This window comes from Channa argus, chromosome 13, assembly GCF_033026475.1.
Source record: "Channa argus isolate prfri chromosome 13, Channa argus male v1.0, whole genome shotgun sequence".
In the NCBI taxonomy this organism is placed as follows: domain Eukaryota; kingdom Metazoa; phylum Chordata; class Actinopteri; order Anabantiformes; family Channidae; genus Channa; species Channa argus.
Genome location: NC_090209.1, coordinates 12,689,233 through 12,703,901, shown reverse-complemented (window position 1 = coordinate 12,703,901; position 14,669 = coordinate 12,689,233). Strand labels below are relative to the sequence as shown.

Here is a 14,669-nt window from a genome sequence, read left to right as displayed (position 1 = left end):
CATTGTAAACACAGACACTCAACAATGTGCAAAAGTGCAAAATCATCTATGGATCCACATGTGCAAACACATTTTTTTTTATCTATGCATATTCCTAGTGACTAAATCCCCGTCACATTAAAAAGATGTCCTCTGTCCTCCTCCTGAACATTTGTACCAGAAATATCCTCTGTGCTGCCTGACTGGTGACAGAACACTGTTACACGTCAACCTACATCAGTGTTGAATGAAAAAAAGATGAAGACACGCAGGAGAAAGAGAGAGACAGAGAAGGGAGAGCGAATCAGAGGGATGCTTTTTTCCTCACTTTCCTTGGGGGTTTGTGTTTATTTGGCTTGTCACCACGTCCTCGACAGGAGGACGACTGCCCTGAATCATTCAGTCAGTAAAGCCCGGGGTAGAACCAGCCGTTCTGACCGCACCCGAATCACATTAGAGACTCAGCACCGTGATCACAATGCATGGATAGAGTATGAAAAAAACCCTGTCATGGCCCAAAGGATGAATACATAGGAGTTGAAAAAGGAGAGGATATCAGTCACTGAATGTTGCACACACTGAATGTGAGTGTGTGATCTGCAGTGCTTTGTTGTTATTTCCTGCAGCGCTGTTAAGTTCTTTTGAACAGAGTTGTGTGTGTGTGTCTCTGTGTGTGCTTGTGTTTGTGTCTTCTTTTTTAGACTTTGTCGATTCCTCTGTAGGGTGTATTGTTCCACAGAAAGCTGACGAGTATGCAAACTAACCATCAACCACACAAACATGCCCACACACACACACACAAACACAATGTGACACAAAAATAACAAGTACATTGGTTGTCAAGGCTGCCTTTATAAGCATTCATGTGTCACTTAGTTGGATTTAGTTATTTTCTGCTGAGACTTCATCATCACATGCAAGTGACACGGGCCCACAATTTGCACACTGAGTTCAGCCACCACCAAAACCCACACATCTCCAGTCTTCTCCATTAAATCTATATTCTCCATCAGAACCTTCATAGAGTGAAACAAAGTAACATCCCCCAAACACTCAAATCTCAATCCAAACAGATGTCTGTTAGGCTTTAATCTGTAATTCATTTTAGTCTTGGTGGCTGGCCTTTTCCAGGGTGAGAGATCTGTGGTTAATGGACTGGGGGCCGAATCTTCTCATTATCTTCATTTAAGTCCTAATCCGGATGCTTGTTGATGTCTTTAGGCTGGATCACCTCTAAACCGTGCCTACCCCATGCTGGGAAAGGCCACTGCTTCAGGGTGCTTACTCTCTAACCACACACCTCATTATGGGAGCTGGATGGTCCAGGGAGGTGTCATTGTTGGTAGACATCTGAGGTTCAGAGCTTTAGATTACCTTAGGAGCCTATGCAGCATGATTCTTTATGATTTTTTGCCAAAGAGAGTTCCACTTTTTCTTCTTCTAGGATGCTACTACAGTTAACAAGATATTTTTATTTATGTTTTAATACACGTGGCATTTGGGAGAAGTTTAGAACAGCTGGCCACGGACACAGAAGTCAAGTAATTCTCTAAATCCAATTAAGAAAAAGCTTTTCATCACTCCTTGCTTTAGCAAGTATGTCTGATTAAAGAAAAACAGATATTACTGACACTAATCCTAAATAACCTCACAAGATAAACATACAGGCCTAATCTTGAAATATCCTGGACTGGGATTATGTTTTTCTTTTCTCCTCTATGTGTGCGTGTGCGTGTGCATGTGTGTTTGTGTGTGTGTGTGTGTGTTTGAGCAGTTTGAGCAGAGTAAGAACCGGTTTGAATGTGAAGCGAGGACATTTTGACAGTGAGGACAATACTCACCCCTTCAACAGGCTTTTTGGGGGTTACGGTTTGGTTTTAGGGTTATAGTCAGGTATTTACTTGTGATAGGTGCTAGGAGATGCATCATGTCAATGAAAGTCCTTGCAAGTCTAGAAATACGAACGTGTGTGGTTGTTTGTGTGGAGGGTGGTTATGTACTTTTAGTGCACGGTCAAAAGACTTGAGTTTTACTTGCCCATTAGACCTCTTTAGAATTCTCTATGACCTTCTAGTACTAATGTAGAATAATCTCAATGGACAGTGTCATAGTACATGCTGGTAGCTGCCATGGCACATAACTAAACAAAACGCATGCATATAGCTAAAGCATAACATATAGCTTCCATAACAGTAGGCTGGGGCCAAGTTATGGTTGAGTCATCCTATTACTGTACAGTATTTGGACACATCCCTTGCATGTATCTCGGAAGTAGATGTAGGTGGAAGTGTGTATGTGTAGAGAATGAGTGGGAATGATCTACTGATCGTCCATAATCTATCTTTCTATGACAGTGCACACAAAGCAGAAACCAATTAGCTGCACGTCCCAACGGAAATGGCATAGCAGATACGATAAAGGATGAGTCCACTGCTGCAAGCTACAGGGCAAGTTACAATTAACCTCTCCCTAACACATAAACACATGTGTTTTTGTTCGCATAACTATTCTACGCATCAGCAGTGCTGTTTATGATAAAGCTCTGGCAGGTTGTAGTAGACTGTAATGGCCGAAAGCTATATTTGATCACTAGGGAAGCTTGATAATAATTTAGTTTAATGGCAATTGGCATTATTTTACTCCAGTGTCTCTGTCTTTCATTTATCTCCTATGAATGAAGTCCAGTCCTTTCACTTCCAACCCATAAATCTCATTTGATACCCTGTTCCTCTACTTACTTTCCGTCCATTTTCCCTTTTCTCTACCTGGCTGCCTGGTGGTAGTGTGGCTAACAACATCACAGCAAGGACTAGAACAAGGTCACACCACACACATTATCTACTGTACACAGACACACACACACACACAGACTATTTACACTCAAACACTTGACTGCATGGCCAAGCTGTAATTTTGAGCTGTGGTGCAGGAGGAAGGATGGGGAAGAGGAAAAGGAAATGGGGAGAGAGGATGACAGAAAGAGGGTTGATGATAGACAGAAATCTATTTCTTTATATCAAGCTACACTATTCTTTCCCCAACTCCCTTAGTCTCTAATGCTATCTGCTCCTGCAGGTAGGGCAGAATAGAAAGTGAGTGACAGAGCAGATAGAGAGAAAGAAACACAGATACACTGTCTATGTGTGTTGAATAAAAATACTAAGGATAGGAGCAGATTCCAACCCTAGTTTAAACTATTAATCACAAGCTCAGTCACCATTCTGAAAAAACTTATGTCCCACAGTATCCCAGTGCATTTCTGTGACAGTGTGTATTTGTGAAGCCATGTGGGAGCTGTCTATTTGTGTGTGCATGGTCAGCTCGCTACCTGCTCAAGCCATGACCCCCTCAGATTCTCCCATTTCCTCCACACGTTGCCCCCGGTAACGTGGGGATGAGGTGGGAGTGGGTGGGGATGGATAGTGACCATCTGTCAGTGGCCCAGAGATCAATGGAAAGGGGGGGGTCTTGCAAGGCTAAATAGGTGGCCCACTGTGACTGGAGCCTGGCTCAATATGCAGCCGTTTTATTTACCAACTGAAAACACACACCCCACTATTGCCAGTCACACGGTCTTTATTAACAAATGGCTGATTTTGGTGTGAACCTGGGGATGCTGAGACTGCAGTATCAATATGTATCACGCAATTTAGACTCTTGACATACGTTGACCGTTTTCAGTCGTATTTTAATATGTGCCATATGACATATGCCATATGACTGATAGTGACAGACAAAGAAAGGAAAAGATATGATGAGAGAAGCAATCGGGAAACATTTCATTTGATAGTATATACTGTATCTAGCTCACTGTGGCAGTAGGTCAGATGAGACTAGGACAAAACACTCTGGTGCTTGCTGGTAAATCAACAACAAAACAATGTCATCTCTCTGCAAATGCTTACTTCTGCTGCTTCATAGGAAACATACAATGCTAGTGCACACACACACACACACACATCCAAACAAATACATATAATAGAAATCCATTTTACACATGTAAACATAGCACATTTCACTGCTACAGAGATGTAAGCAGGGGGATTTTTTTGCCACTAAAGAGTGAGATCTCCTTCCACTGTATGGTGAAAAGCACTTGAAAAAACACACTGACATTACGCTCTGCTGCAATATAGGCTGAGCTCATTTAAAATTCACTCTTGATGCTGGAGCTAGAGCTGAAGGTGGAGGGAATGGTTTGGGTGTGGAAAAGAGAGGACAGCAGAGGGAAGGAGAGGATGTTTACGTTATTTGATGTCCAGTTAATTATATCTAAGAAAACATGATGACAAAATTGCAGCCTGTCCAAAATTATGTACATCAAGTCTTTGGTTTGAACCTATATGTTTTCATGCAAAATAGCAATAGTAGACTCACCAAGCATCTGGCTGAAGAGCAACTGCTCCAGGTCTCCCAGAACTGTCACCACCAACTCTGGGTCCACTTTCAGAAAGCTCTTATCATCCTCTCCCTCTATCCTCTTTCTCTCTTTCTTTTCCTCTGTTGATAGACTAGCAGATCTTCCCTTCTCCCCAGTTTTCTTCCCATTAGTCCCAGTACTCCAAGCTCCATTGGAGTTAATCTTAGTTGTGTTGTCACCAGGGTCTGTGTCCTCACTCTGGCCTGTGTCAGAGGCCTTGCTGATAGGCTTGACCTCAGCATAAGGTCCCCGTGGTTTACCGGGGGCAGGGATTCGACTAGGTTTGCCCACATTAGAAGTTAAAGCCATGGAGCTGAGAGGTTTGGGCTTCCCCTGGAAGAGAGACTGTTCTGACTTTGAAAGAGTCCGGGATAGCTGTGTTTTCCCACCACTAGGCTGACCTGGCTTACTTTGGCCTGCTTTGTTACTGCCAGGTCCACTCCGGCTTGTATCATCATTCCACTGAGGAGACTGGTACATGTGCAGCTTCTTCTCAGCATCAGTGAGCACAGACAAATTGCTAAGTGAGTGCTGCTTGCGAAGTCTAGATGTATTGGGGACTGGGATAGGGATAGATCCAGAGGTGGGCCGGTAGACCTTAAGCTCTGACCCAGAGGAACGTGAAGGTCCCTGGGGCTTGGCTGGAGGCTTCCTAGAGGCCATAGCCTGGGCTGAAGTTTCCTGACAGGAGACTGCAACGGACCTGAGGTCCAGCTCTCTTGGCTTAGCCGTCATGCTAATGTTAGCCACATTAGCCTCCAGCATCCCTCCTGCAGACAGCCAAGCAACAGCATCAGTGACACACTCTGAAATACACAAGCAGACTGAAAGAAATGAAAGTGGAAAAGGCAGGAAAAAAAGATGAAAATGCCTAAATTGTCCATGTGTCACCACTGGGTCTAGACTGAGCCCACCTCCCTGCTGTGGGACACTGGGTTCACCCTTCTGTTCAAAATGAGCAGTTGTTTAGTAGACTGGCAGTAGCAGTCATCCTTACTCACTGCTCGTAATCCACAGATCTGTAGATCTGTGTCCAGTGCCTAAATCCACTCCCGTGCAGCGTGCCTGCAGCTCCCTGCGTCTCACAGATGACAAAAGCGCCGCTTGAATAAAAAACAGCACTGACCAGTGTTCATCTCCTCTTCTGCTTCTCTCTTGCTCTGTATTCTTTCCTGCTTGCCAGGCAAGCAGCAGCCGACTGACAGGAGAAACAGTTGCAGCAGCAGCAGCAACATCCCCCTCCTCTCTATCCGTCTCTCCTCCCTCTCTCTCCCCCTCACTTGCTGGTTTGCTCACTCTACCATGTTTGCACACCCTCCCTTTCCTTCTTCCTCCTTCGTTCTGGTTGTGTGTTGCTTTCTCTCCTCCTACTGGTGGATTCACCCACTACTTCTGTCTCACCAGTGGGTGCGAACATAAGGGCTTGCTGATAAATTACCAACATGTTGTATAAACTCAGCTCTCCCCCATTTGTGTGTTGCAATAGCAGCTCTCTAGTTTTTATCTCATGTCCTTATAAAGATTCCCTTACTAAACTACCCTTCCCTTTTACTCTCAAATACACTTTCGAGCAGATAATCCTTTTGGCTTTTCATTTTTTATGAAGAGAAAGAAAGACAGAAAACAGAATATAAATTTGTATTAAGCGCAGCTGTGTGTGACTCAAATTATCCTGAACAAAGTCATAATAAAGACCCCCTGCATACACACACACACACACACACACATCGAATCTTTCATAATCACATTAGCTGCTCTATTCATCATTCACATTCAGATTTTCTTGTGTCCTAATCACCAGAGGCCCACCCATGATTAAGCTGATTCAAACATTCTGTAAAACAGCCATGACTGCATGATCAGCTTAAGGGCTGAGAACAGGACACACGTTTATCGGTTCCTAATACACAACCCAATAGGTCAGTCGCTAATTATGCTTCACTTAGCAGCAAACAGACCTCAAATGACCAAATCACACAACCCCCACCTACTTCAAATTACCTTTTAACTTAACTCCATTGCTCTTTTCTCATCTCCTCTCTTCCTCCCCCCCTCTTCCTCTCCACACACACCTAATATAGATGCACAGGCCATTAAGTTTTAAGGATATAGATTCATCACAATCTCATCCATCTGTCAGCACACCCATTATGATACTTCAATGGTTTAAGACAAGCGTGCAAGTGCGCATGTGGGTGTGTAAATGAGTGTTAGTATCTATATTTTTGTCTATCCTTTCCTGCATGTGTATGACTGTGTGTGAGGGGGTCTGTCTCTGTGAGTGTGTCACATTGATGAGACAGACCCAGAGAAGCTAAAGTTCCTATTGAGGGACTATGCTTAGAAGTAGCACATTCAGCCACGTCATCTCATCGCTCTGCACATCACATCTCAATCAACACAGGAGTAACTCAAGAGTTACCTCTTTAACCTCTTTACTTTCCATTTGTTTTACTGTCTCACCTAGTAGCTACTTACAGAATCTATTCTTGTACCCCCCCCAAACAACGGGGCTGGTTAGCTACATAAATTGAGAGAGAAAATAGCATAACCAAAAAGTCATAATTTCACATCTGTCTTTCATTTCCATTAAAGCTAATCACGCCAGGACTTGAAATGAACTTTAAGTCCATTATTAACAATCAATACTTGTTTTTGTGTATTAATGGATCATGCATACAGGTGTCACTTAACTGGTGGAGTGTTTATTGGGTTACTGGGCTCTTGGTGTATTACCATTAGTGCACTTTACCTTTTCTTTTATGCAAGCTGCAGTGCCCGCAGCTACGATGTTATCACGCCTCAAACCTTTAGGAGTAGTATTCAAACGACTAGGCCTTGGGCTAATGCTCATTTTCTGTTATATTTGCATAAATCTGTTGACACACTCAACCAGAGCTAAAACAAGGAATGTCCTGTTTGCCCATTGCAAACTCAGTATTAGAGAGGCTCAAACTGAAACCAGTTGAACTTAAAAATGACACACAAATGTACATGAACAGCAAGCTTTCAGTAAAATCCTTAAGGCCTTAAACTTTTGTAACACAGGAGCTAAATAGCAGACAAAAACAGAGACATACACTGGGTGCTTGAGTAAAGCCCAAAGCCATTAATTAGAAGCAGCGAGTTTTAATAAAAGGCCAATGTTGAGCTGGTTATGCCACACAGAGGCCACAGCACTGTGGTGACAGTTACGGGGGCTCTGGGGGCTGGTAGCAAGCCAAGAGGAGGGTAAGGGATGTAATTTAGGGCTAATAGGTGCCGTACGTCAACTCTTATGCCTCCCTGATGAGGGATTAAGGTTAGTCAAACACATCTAAAAAGGCAGGTCTGTGTGGCACACAGATTCACGAGGGGCAAAGACACGCGTCAGTGTTCTTGACAGAACACATACACACAGCTAAAGTGTATGTTGGCAGCACACAGCTGCTTGTTTGTTCCAGTACTCGTCTCTCTGGCTCCACATTCTAATCACTTTAATATATGGCTAATTTTAACCCTATATTCCCTCACTCTCCTTCTCCTTAGTCTCTTTTTGATGCTGCGCGCACACATACAGCATGGTGTCTGTGCAGGGTGTGTGACCCGAGCAATCTGGCCTGACATCACTGAAGCCAGCCCTTTCGGAGTGTTATGAGTGCTGCAGCTCAGTATTAATCTACACATTCAGCACACCGCAGCCTCAAACACTACGTGTGTGTTAATGCTTGTGGGGTGACCACATTGGCTATGTTGATGGGCAAACATTTCCAGAAATGCATAAAGACATTTCAGCAAAGGTGAGCAAGAGATATACTGTAGGTAGATATAGGGATGAATGGATAGATTGAAAACAGAGATTGAAATTAGGAGTGAGACAACTAGGGGGACACAAACAGTGTGTCTCAGTACTTGCCATGAGTTTATTTGCCCTAGCGCCCGTAAACAGTTTGGAACAGCGTAACCACTATATTTCTACTGGGCAATCATGTGAAGTACCCAGTAGGACAAACACACAGACACACTTTGTGGGACATTATGTGCATGTTTACAAGGTTATTCAAGGCCTCCAGCTTTAAAAGGAAAAGTACTGGCTCCTGCTTTGGGCATAAACAATTGTATCACAGCACCTTAAAGCTGTAAAATAAACCATTCCCATTCAACAAAGCAGATGGCATGTGCTCTCACTTTCACCCACTCCCCTTTGTCACTCACTCACTCACTCACTCACTCCTGGTTCCTATTTTTTTGCCTTTTTTGTTTGCAAGTACAAGCAAAGAAGTGGCTCTAAAGATGACACAAGCGAGAACAGGGTGGCAAAGTGAGACAAAAATAAGGAGAGTGAGTGTGACTGAGAATAGAAGATGAAAAAGGGAGTGAGTCAGAACTATAAATGTAGAGCAGACACCATGAGAGAAAACTATAGTGGGTTGTTACTGTTGAGAAATAATGGTAGAATGTAAAATTATAATGCAGAAAATAAGGCAATGAAGAAAGTGAGGGGAGGAGGAGGAGGATGCAGTGAGAAAGGATCTCTGTATGAGTGCCAGAGAAGCAGAGGAAGCCTTTAAGACAGAGAGGGGATATCCTGCCTCACTGCCTCACCACTCCTGCTATGCTTGCTAATGTCCACTAACACACTAGCACATGGGGTCCACAGGACACAGGAAAGAATACCACACAATGACACATGCATACACAAGGGAAGGCTCGCTCTAACACAGAAACACACACACACACACACACGCAGACAAACATACAGAAGCGCACTGAACCAGCACAATGTTGGCCACTAATGTCCTGTTTACACAGAATACTAAGAGGGCAACCTCACATAAACAGTGTGTGGCTTCCTAGTGTGAGTCAAAAATGTATGTGTGAATGAAAGAGGAAGTTTTTTCATGGCGACACCTCTTTCGTGGCCTTACTCAGTGCTGGTGATGCACAGCATGAGTCAGTGGTTTAAACATCTGAGTAATTCAGCCACTTAAAGGCTATCCATAACAATAGTGTGAGTGTATCAGTCATCTGAGCTCCAGATTCGAGAGTTGTAAATGTTAATCCGACAAAAACACCATTCTTTCCCAGTGCCTATGTCTCACTCACACACTCATCATGAATCATCTGCAGCTAAGAGCTGAAAACCATCTACTACCCTCCAGAGGATCTTAAAATATATGAAAAAAAAATTCTGTATTGGAGAGCGTGCGTTTAAAAATGTATTACTCTTTGTAGACGCTCCCTCACAAATGCCTCAGTGTTGACATTCTCAGCACACCTCCCAGGGTTATCCCATAATGCTGTGCTGCAGTGGCTGGTTGCCTAGTTACAGCTTGGTGTGCATGCAGCAGTGATGGATATCATGAGCGTGTGCAGTGTGTTAAAGTCATATAACAGTATGTGAATAAAACATAAAACAAACGTGTAATGAACATATACAAGGGGGAACACATCAGGATTCTGCAGCCTACATGTATGTGGTGTTATTGCCAAGAGAATGTGTTCTTCATGGGCTATTAATTTGATAGATAGATGTCTCTTTGACTCCGTTCCTGTGTGTTTGTGTGTGTGTGTGTGTGTGTGTGTGTGTGGTTGTGGTCCCACCGAGACACAGAGATGTTACACACATGACTGACTCCATAACTTGGCTCTCTGGATTGGGAGTCACCCCAGAGGTCAAAAAAGATCTTGAGTTTGCACTCATTCAGCCATTCCTCAATTCACCCTTCTCCCTCCTTTCTCTCCTTCTTGATCTCTCATGTGTGGCTACTGCAGCAGTTATTGCAGGCCTCCTACATTGGAAGGGAATGTCCTGGGGGAGAGGGGTTATGTGCATTCACATGTACTGTAAGTTTAATACACTGACTTTCCCCTCCCTCATCTGATGTTCTCCACGCCGACCAACATAAAGAAGTGGAACATCTCGTCCGTTTTCTTGACACTAAACTACAGACTCCGGTAGGGTGAAATATAGACTAGGGGATGACATTTAACTTTTAATAATAATCACTACATCGAACTCCTGGTGAGTGAGGACATTATTTAGTCCACGCTTACGTCTGATCATCTTCCTAAATCTACTAAACCACTCATCATGCACCAAATCGGCATATGTCTCTCTCTGATGAGATTGGTTAAAGAGGATTATGTGCTGTCTAAGAGTAGATGAAGCTCAGGGTTATCAAAATGCTATTCACTGCCCTGCCCAGGGGCATTAGGGGGATGGTAAGCATGAAATTTAAAAACTGCAAGCTGATTTCATATCTTCATTACCAAAGAGCTACTGTCTTCAAAGTGAATTCCACAAGGCAGCTTCTAATTTTGTTTTACAATAACTAGACTAATCTACTTCAATGGTATAACCACTGTTCATCACATACTAGTATAAATTGTACTTGCACTGAGTATTAAATATTTAGCTATCTGAATCACTTATTTGAAAAAATTTCACTGAATATATTACATACATATCTAACAATAAATACTGTGTTAAGTGTCTGGGACTGAATTCTGTTTCATATTTTTTTGTCAAACTGAGCAAAGTAAACATCTAGGATTTAAAGTTTTTTGATAAACTGCATTTTCAACTAAATTTATAAATATTATTTAAATAAACATTGTGCGTAACTGTAGTAAAGGAACACGCTTATATTTATTTCAAAACAATGTGTAAAATTTACACCCTGCCACCCTAAAAGTTTTTTTTATCTGTAAATGGCAAAATCAGATGGTTGGACTGTTTGTTTGTTTTTTTCAGTTTGAGTGCATTATTTAATATCCTTGTAAACAAGGTTATCAAACAAGACATAGATCATGTCCTCCTCTACACGAGCAGGTGCCTGCACCATTTGCATTTGTGTCTGAGAGAGAACTGACAGACTTTGAGAGTGTCCATGGGGGATATCAGGCCATACCCTCACTGGGAGATGAAAAATGATACTCAGTCCACATCACATTTATCTTTCAAACACCATCTGGGTACTGTCACACAGGCATACATCAACACACACACACACACACACACACACACACACATATACTCGGATATGAACACATACTCAAATGCACCTCTCCAGAGAGCAACAAGGTCAAGAGGTCCGTGGTCTAATTGAAAGACCACATGGTGCTACAGTGACATTAAATGTTCAGGTCTTCATTAAGGTTTCAGATAGAAGACACTGAAGCTGAATAAGTTACCCCTGATTCAATCTACATAAATGTAAGCATATGGAAAACACTTCATTTGGGGAAAACTACTCTTTTCCCATAGTAGCAAATGAGTAGCAAGGACAGCTATAGCCAAATCACTATATGATTTGACTATGTTCTGCATTTAATAAGCTCCTGAATTAGAAACATTTGACCAACTTTCAATCTGTCATTACATCTCTGTGCACACATTTTCTCTTTCCTCCTTACACAAAATGAAATCCATCAACCCACTGGCCTCATAGGCTTCCTTTTTAACCTCTCACCCCTCTAACTCTTTCTCTCGTCCCTTCCCTCCAAACTTTGCCTTTGCTTCCGCGGCTCCCCAAATTACAGTTATTACAGCGTCAGCTCACCCTCCAGGAGTTGAAGACACTTTAATTCTGTTTTTAATGCCTGCTAGGAACCACTTACAACACCATAACCAAAGTCCCAAGACAGCCAGAGGCCTTTAAAGAGTAGGGCTGGTCCACCACCAGTCCCCTCTTTCCACAACCAGCTGGCTAAAACCTAGAATCTCTTAAAATGCTTTCTTTGCTAAAGACATTTTGGCTATTAAGGCTTCATACACACCAAGTCTACACTACAAATTCCAGAGCTAGGCAGTCCATCCCTTTGTATTAAACGCCACATCAAAAACACTGATTCACTAAGCCACTGATAAGGTCATATCTCTGAAGCACATCCACAATGACCACAGTGATTCACGACAAAGGCTGTGGGGACTGAGCAACCCACCCATTACTCAAAAGGACTGGGAGGGGGTCCTACTGGGACTGTGGCTTTTTAGGTCAATAAAGCTAAAGAGGAAGAAGTGCAAGACAGCGGGATGGAAAGAAAGCGTGAGGGGAGGGAGAGTTCAAAGTCCTCGACTGCTCTTGGACGAGGCTGATATCTATGTGCATGTAATATTCTCTGACAGCAAATTGAGAAATGCCCCATTTCAGACTATTACTGGCCCACATCACCTCTGTCATCTTCCTTTATCTTAACCCCCAGAGCCTTTCTCTTTTCCATCTCCTCCTGAAGGAATGACTGCAGTCAGCAGAACCACAGGCTAAGAAGCACTCACGTACAACTGCACTACCTAACTTCAGATATGGCAGCTGAGGCCAGATGGTTGTGAAACATTTGGACGTAGATAAGGTTTTCCTTAGTCTTCCGTCTATTCAGGTTCCACAATGAGGCAAAGAGATTGGCCACATGACCTGCCATCAATGACTCTGTCAAAGTGAATGCATCTGGCTGCCAGAGAGTAGGCTTCTTTACCTGCCAAAACAGCTTTTGGGTGGTTGGCACCCTGATACTAAAGTAGCAGCCAGCACCACACATCAAGTTTTGTTCAGCTAAGGAAATGAGAATGGAGGATCATGGCTAAAAACACAAGCTCATGTGAGTGTACCAAACCTGTTGTTAGATCATCACAGCAGACATCTATGGATTCAGATGAGCAGTCACTCAGTTCATCCACAGAGAAATCACTCTCTTGCATCCGGAGCCTATCAACACATCATGAACAGAGCCATCGTAAATCATTTATTGTATTGTGCATGCAAATTGCTTAATACAATCAAAAAGCAGAAAACCAGAAAAGTCAGTGAAAATGCACAATATGCTGCAAATAAGTCCACCATTATTAACGAAACACATGTGAAAAGAGGCTTGAGAATTTGGGTCCTTGTCCTGATTGTTTTTACAATATTTGTATCTTATAAGTGTATTTAGTGACAGTTATTTTATGTTTTCACTGGGGGCGGCTGCAGCTCAGTTGGTAAGGCAGTTGTCCACGGAAAACAGGGTCAGTGGTTGATCCCCGGTCCCGGCTATATGTCGAAGTGTCTCTGGGCAAGACACTGAACCCCCAACAGCAGTGCAGTGCCAGTTCCAAGCCTGGGCATCTGGCGTAATAACTGTGCCAAATCAACATGCGGACAATGATCCGCTGTGGCGACCCTGAACTCACAGGATAAATGATAGAAATGGCCAGAGAAAAAAGACGATTTTATAAGGGGGTCAGCTAATGAAAGCTCAAGTCCTGTGTGTGTGTGTGTGTGTGTGTGTGTGTGTGTGTGTGTGTGTGTGTGTGTGTGTGTGTGTGTGTGTGTGTGTGTGTGTGTGAATGCAGATTACTCACTTGTAGCTGAAGGGAGCGACGGCAGCCATGTTGACTCTGGGTGCGTTTGTCTCTGTAAACGCAGCCTCGTTTTCTAGGGTTTGATCCTGCACAACAACAGCTTTATTGGACAAACATGGCATTGTAAATGTAATAGGAGGCAGGGACAAGGTACCAGGAGTGGAGGCCGGACTGCTGTCCTCAGGAGTCCCCATTTCCTCGTCTGATTGGCTGGTGGAGTCACTCTGCCCTCTGACGGTGTGCTTACAACTTGTTTGTCTGAGAGACGATTGGAGGTCACTATTATTTATAGTAGACTGGGAGGAAAAGCTTTCTAGAGGCTCTTCCTTTCTTCCTTGTGTGTTTTTACTTATTATCTGGGATAAAATGTTGGAGTTTTCACCTCTCCCGACCTGGAGCAGTGGCTGCAGGTTGGTGACTCCCCATGCTTGGTTATTATTGGTAAAGGTTTCTCTGTTGTGATTGGAATGATGTAGAAACTGTGTTGAGTTGTGAGCAAAGGCAGGTTTTTCCAGATCCAGAGTGTCTTTAGAGTGTGTTGGTGGAACCCGGCGCTGGGTCAGAGGGCTGCTGCAGGCAGAACGGGATACCTGGGGAACAGGTAGTGTCCGCTGGAAGAGCTGAGTTTTCAGGCTAGAATCTCTTAGCCGCTCCCTAGAGGAAGGCCCAGGGATGCCGGAGCTCCGTGGCAAAAGCGAAGGAGAGTGCATGGGTGTGTGTGTAGGAGTGTGTGTAGGTGTGTGTTTAGGGGTCTGAGCTGAGGCCCTGGGCAGCTCACTAGCCCTGTGGCGGAGGTCTGCTTTAGGAGAGGAGGGCAAAAGACTGCGTGGAAGCGGTATTCCTGATGAGGGTGGCCCACGGGGGGCCTTCACATTGACTCCACCACTCATTATTAATCTATATGGAGAAATAAAAAGAGACAGTTCTAATGAGTCAAAAAAGGTCGAC

At 43.5% G+C, this 14,669-nt stretch overlaps 1 protein-coding gene across 13 annotated transcripts in view; it reads right to left on the bottom strand.

The window, feature by feature from the left end:
- The window catches only part of LOC137139143 (neuron navigator 1-like), a 75,326-nt gene that overhangs the window by 54,225 nt on the left and 6,432 nt on the right, over positions 1 to 14,669 (bottom strand). For 9 of the 13 annotated variants that reach the window (XM_067525965.1, XM_067525964.1, XM_067525966.1 and 6 more), the window contains exons 3-5: positions 13,722 to 14,618; positions 12,995 to 13,086; positions 4,357 to 5,169 (exon numbers count right to left, since the gene is read on the bottom strand). In XM_067525965.1, the coding sequence (XP_067382066.1) occupies positions 4,357 to 5,169; positions 12,995 to 13,086; positions 13,722 to 14,611 (1,795 nt within the window). In that variant the 5' untranslated portion in view covers positions 14,612 to 14,618. Of the gene's footprint in view, positions 1 to 4,356; positions 5,170 to 5,400; positions 5,755 to 12,994; positions 13,087 to 13,721; positions 14,619 to 14,669 lie in introns of those variants that run through there. The other 4 variants (XM_067525974.1, XM_067525976.1, XM_067525977.1 and 1 more) reach the window with 3 other exon arrangements.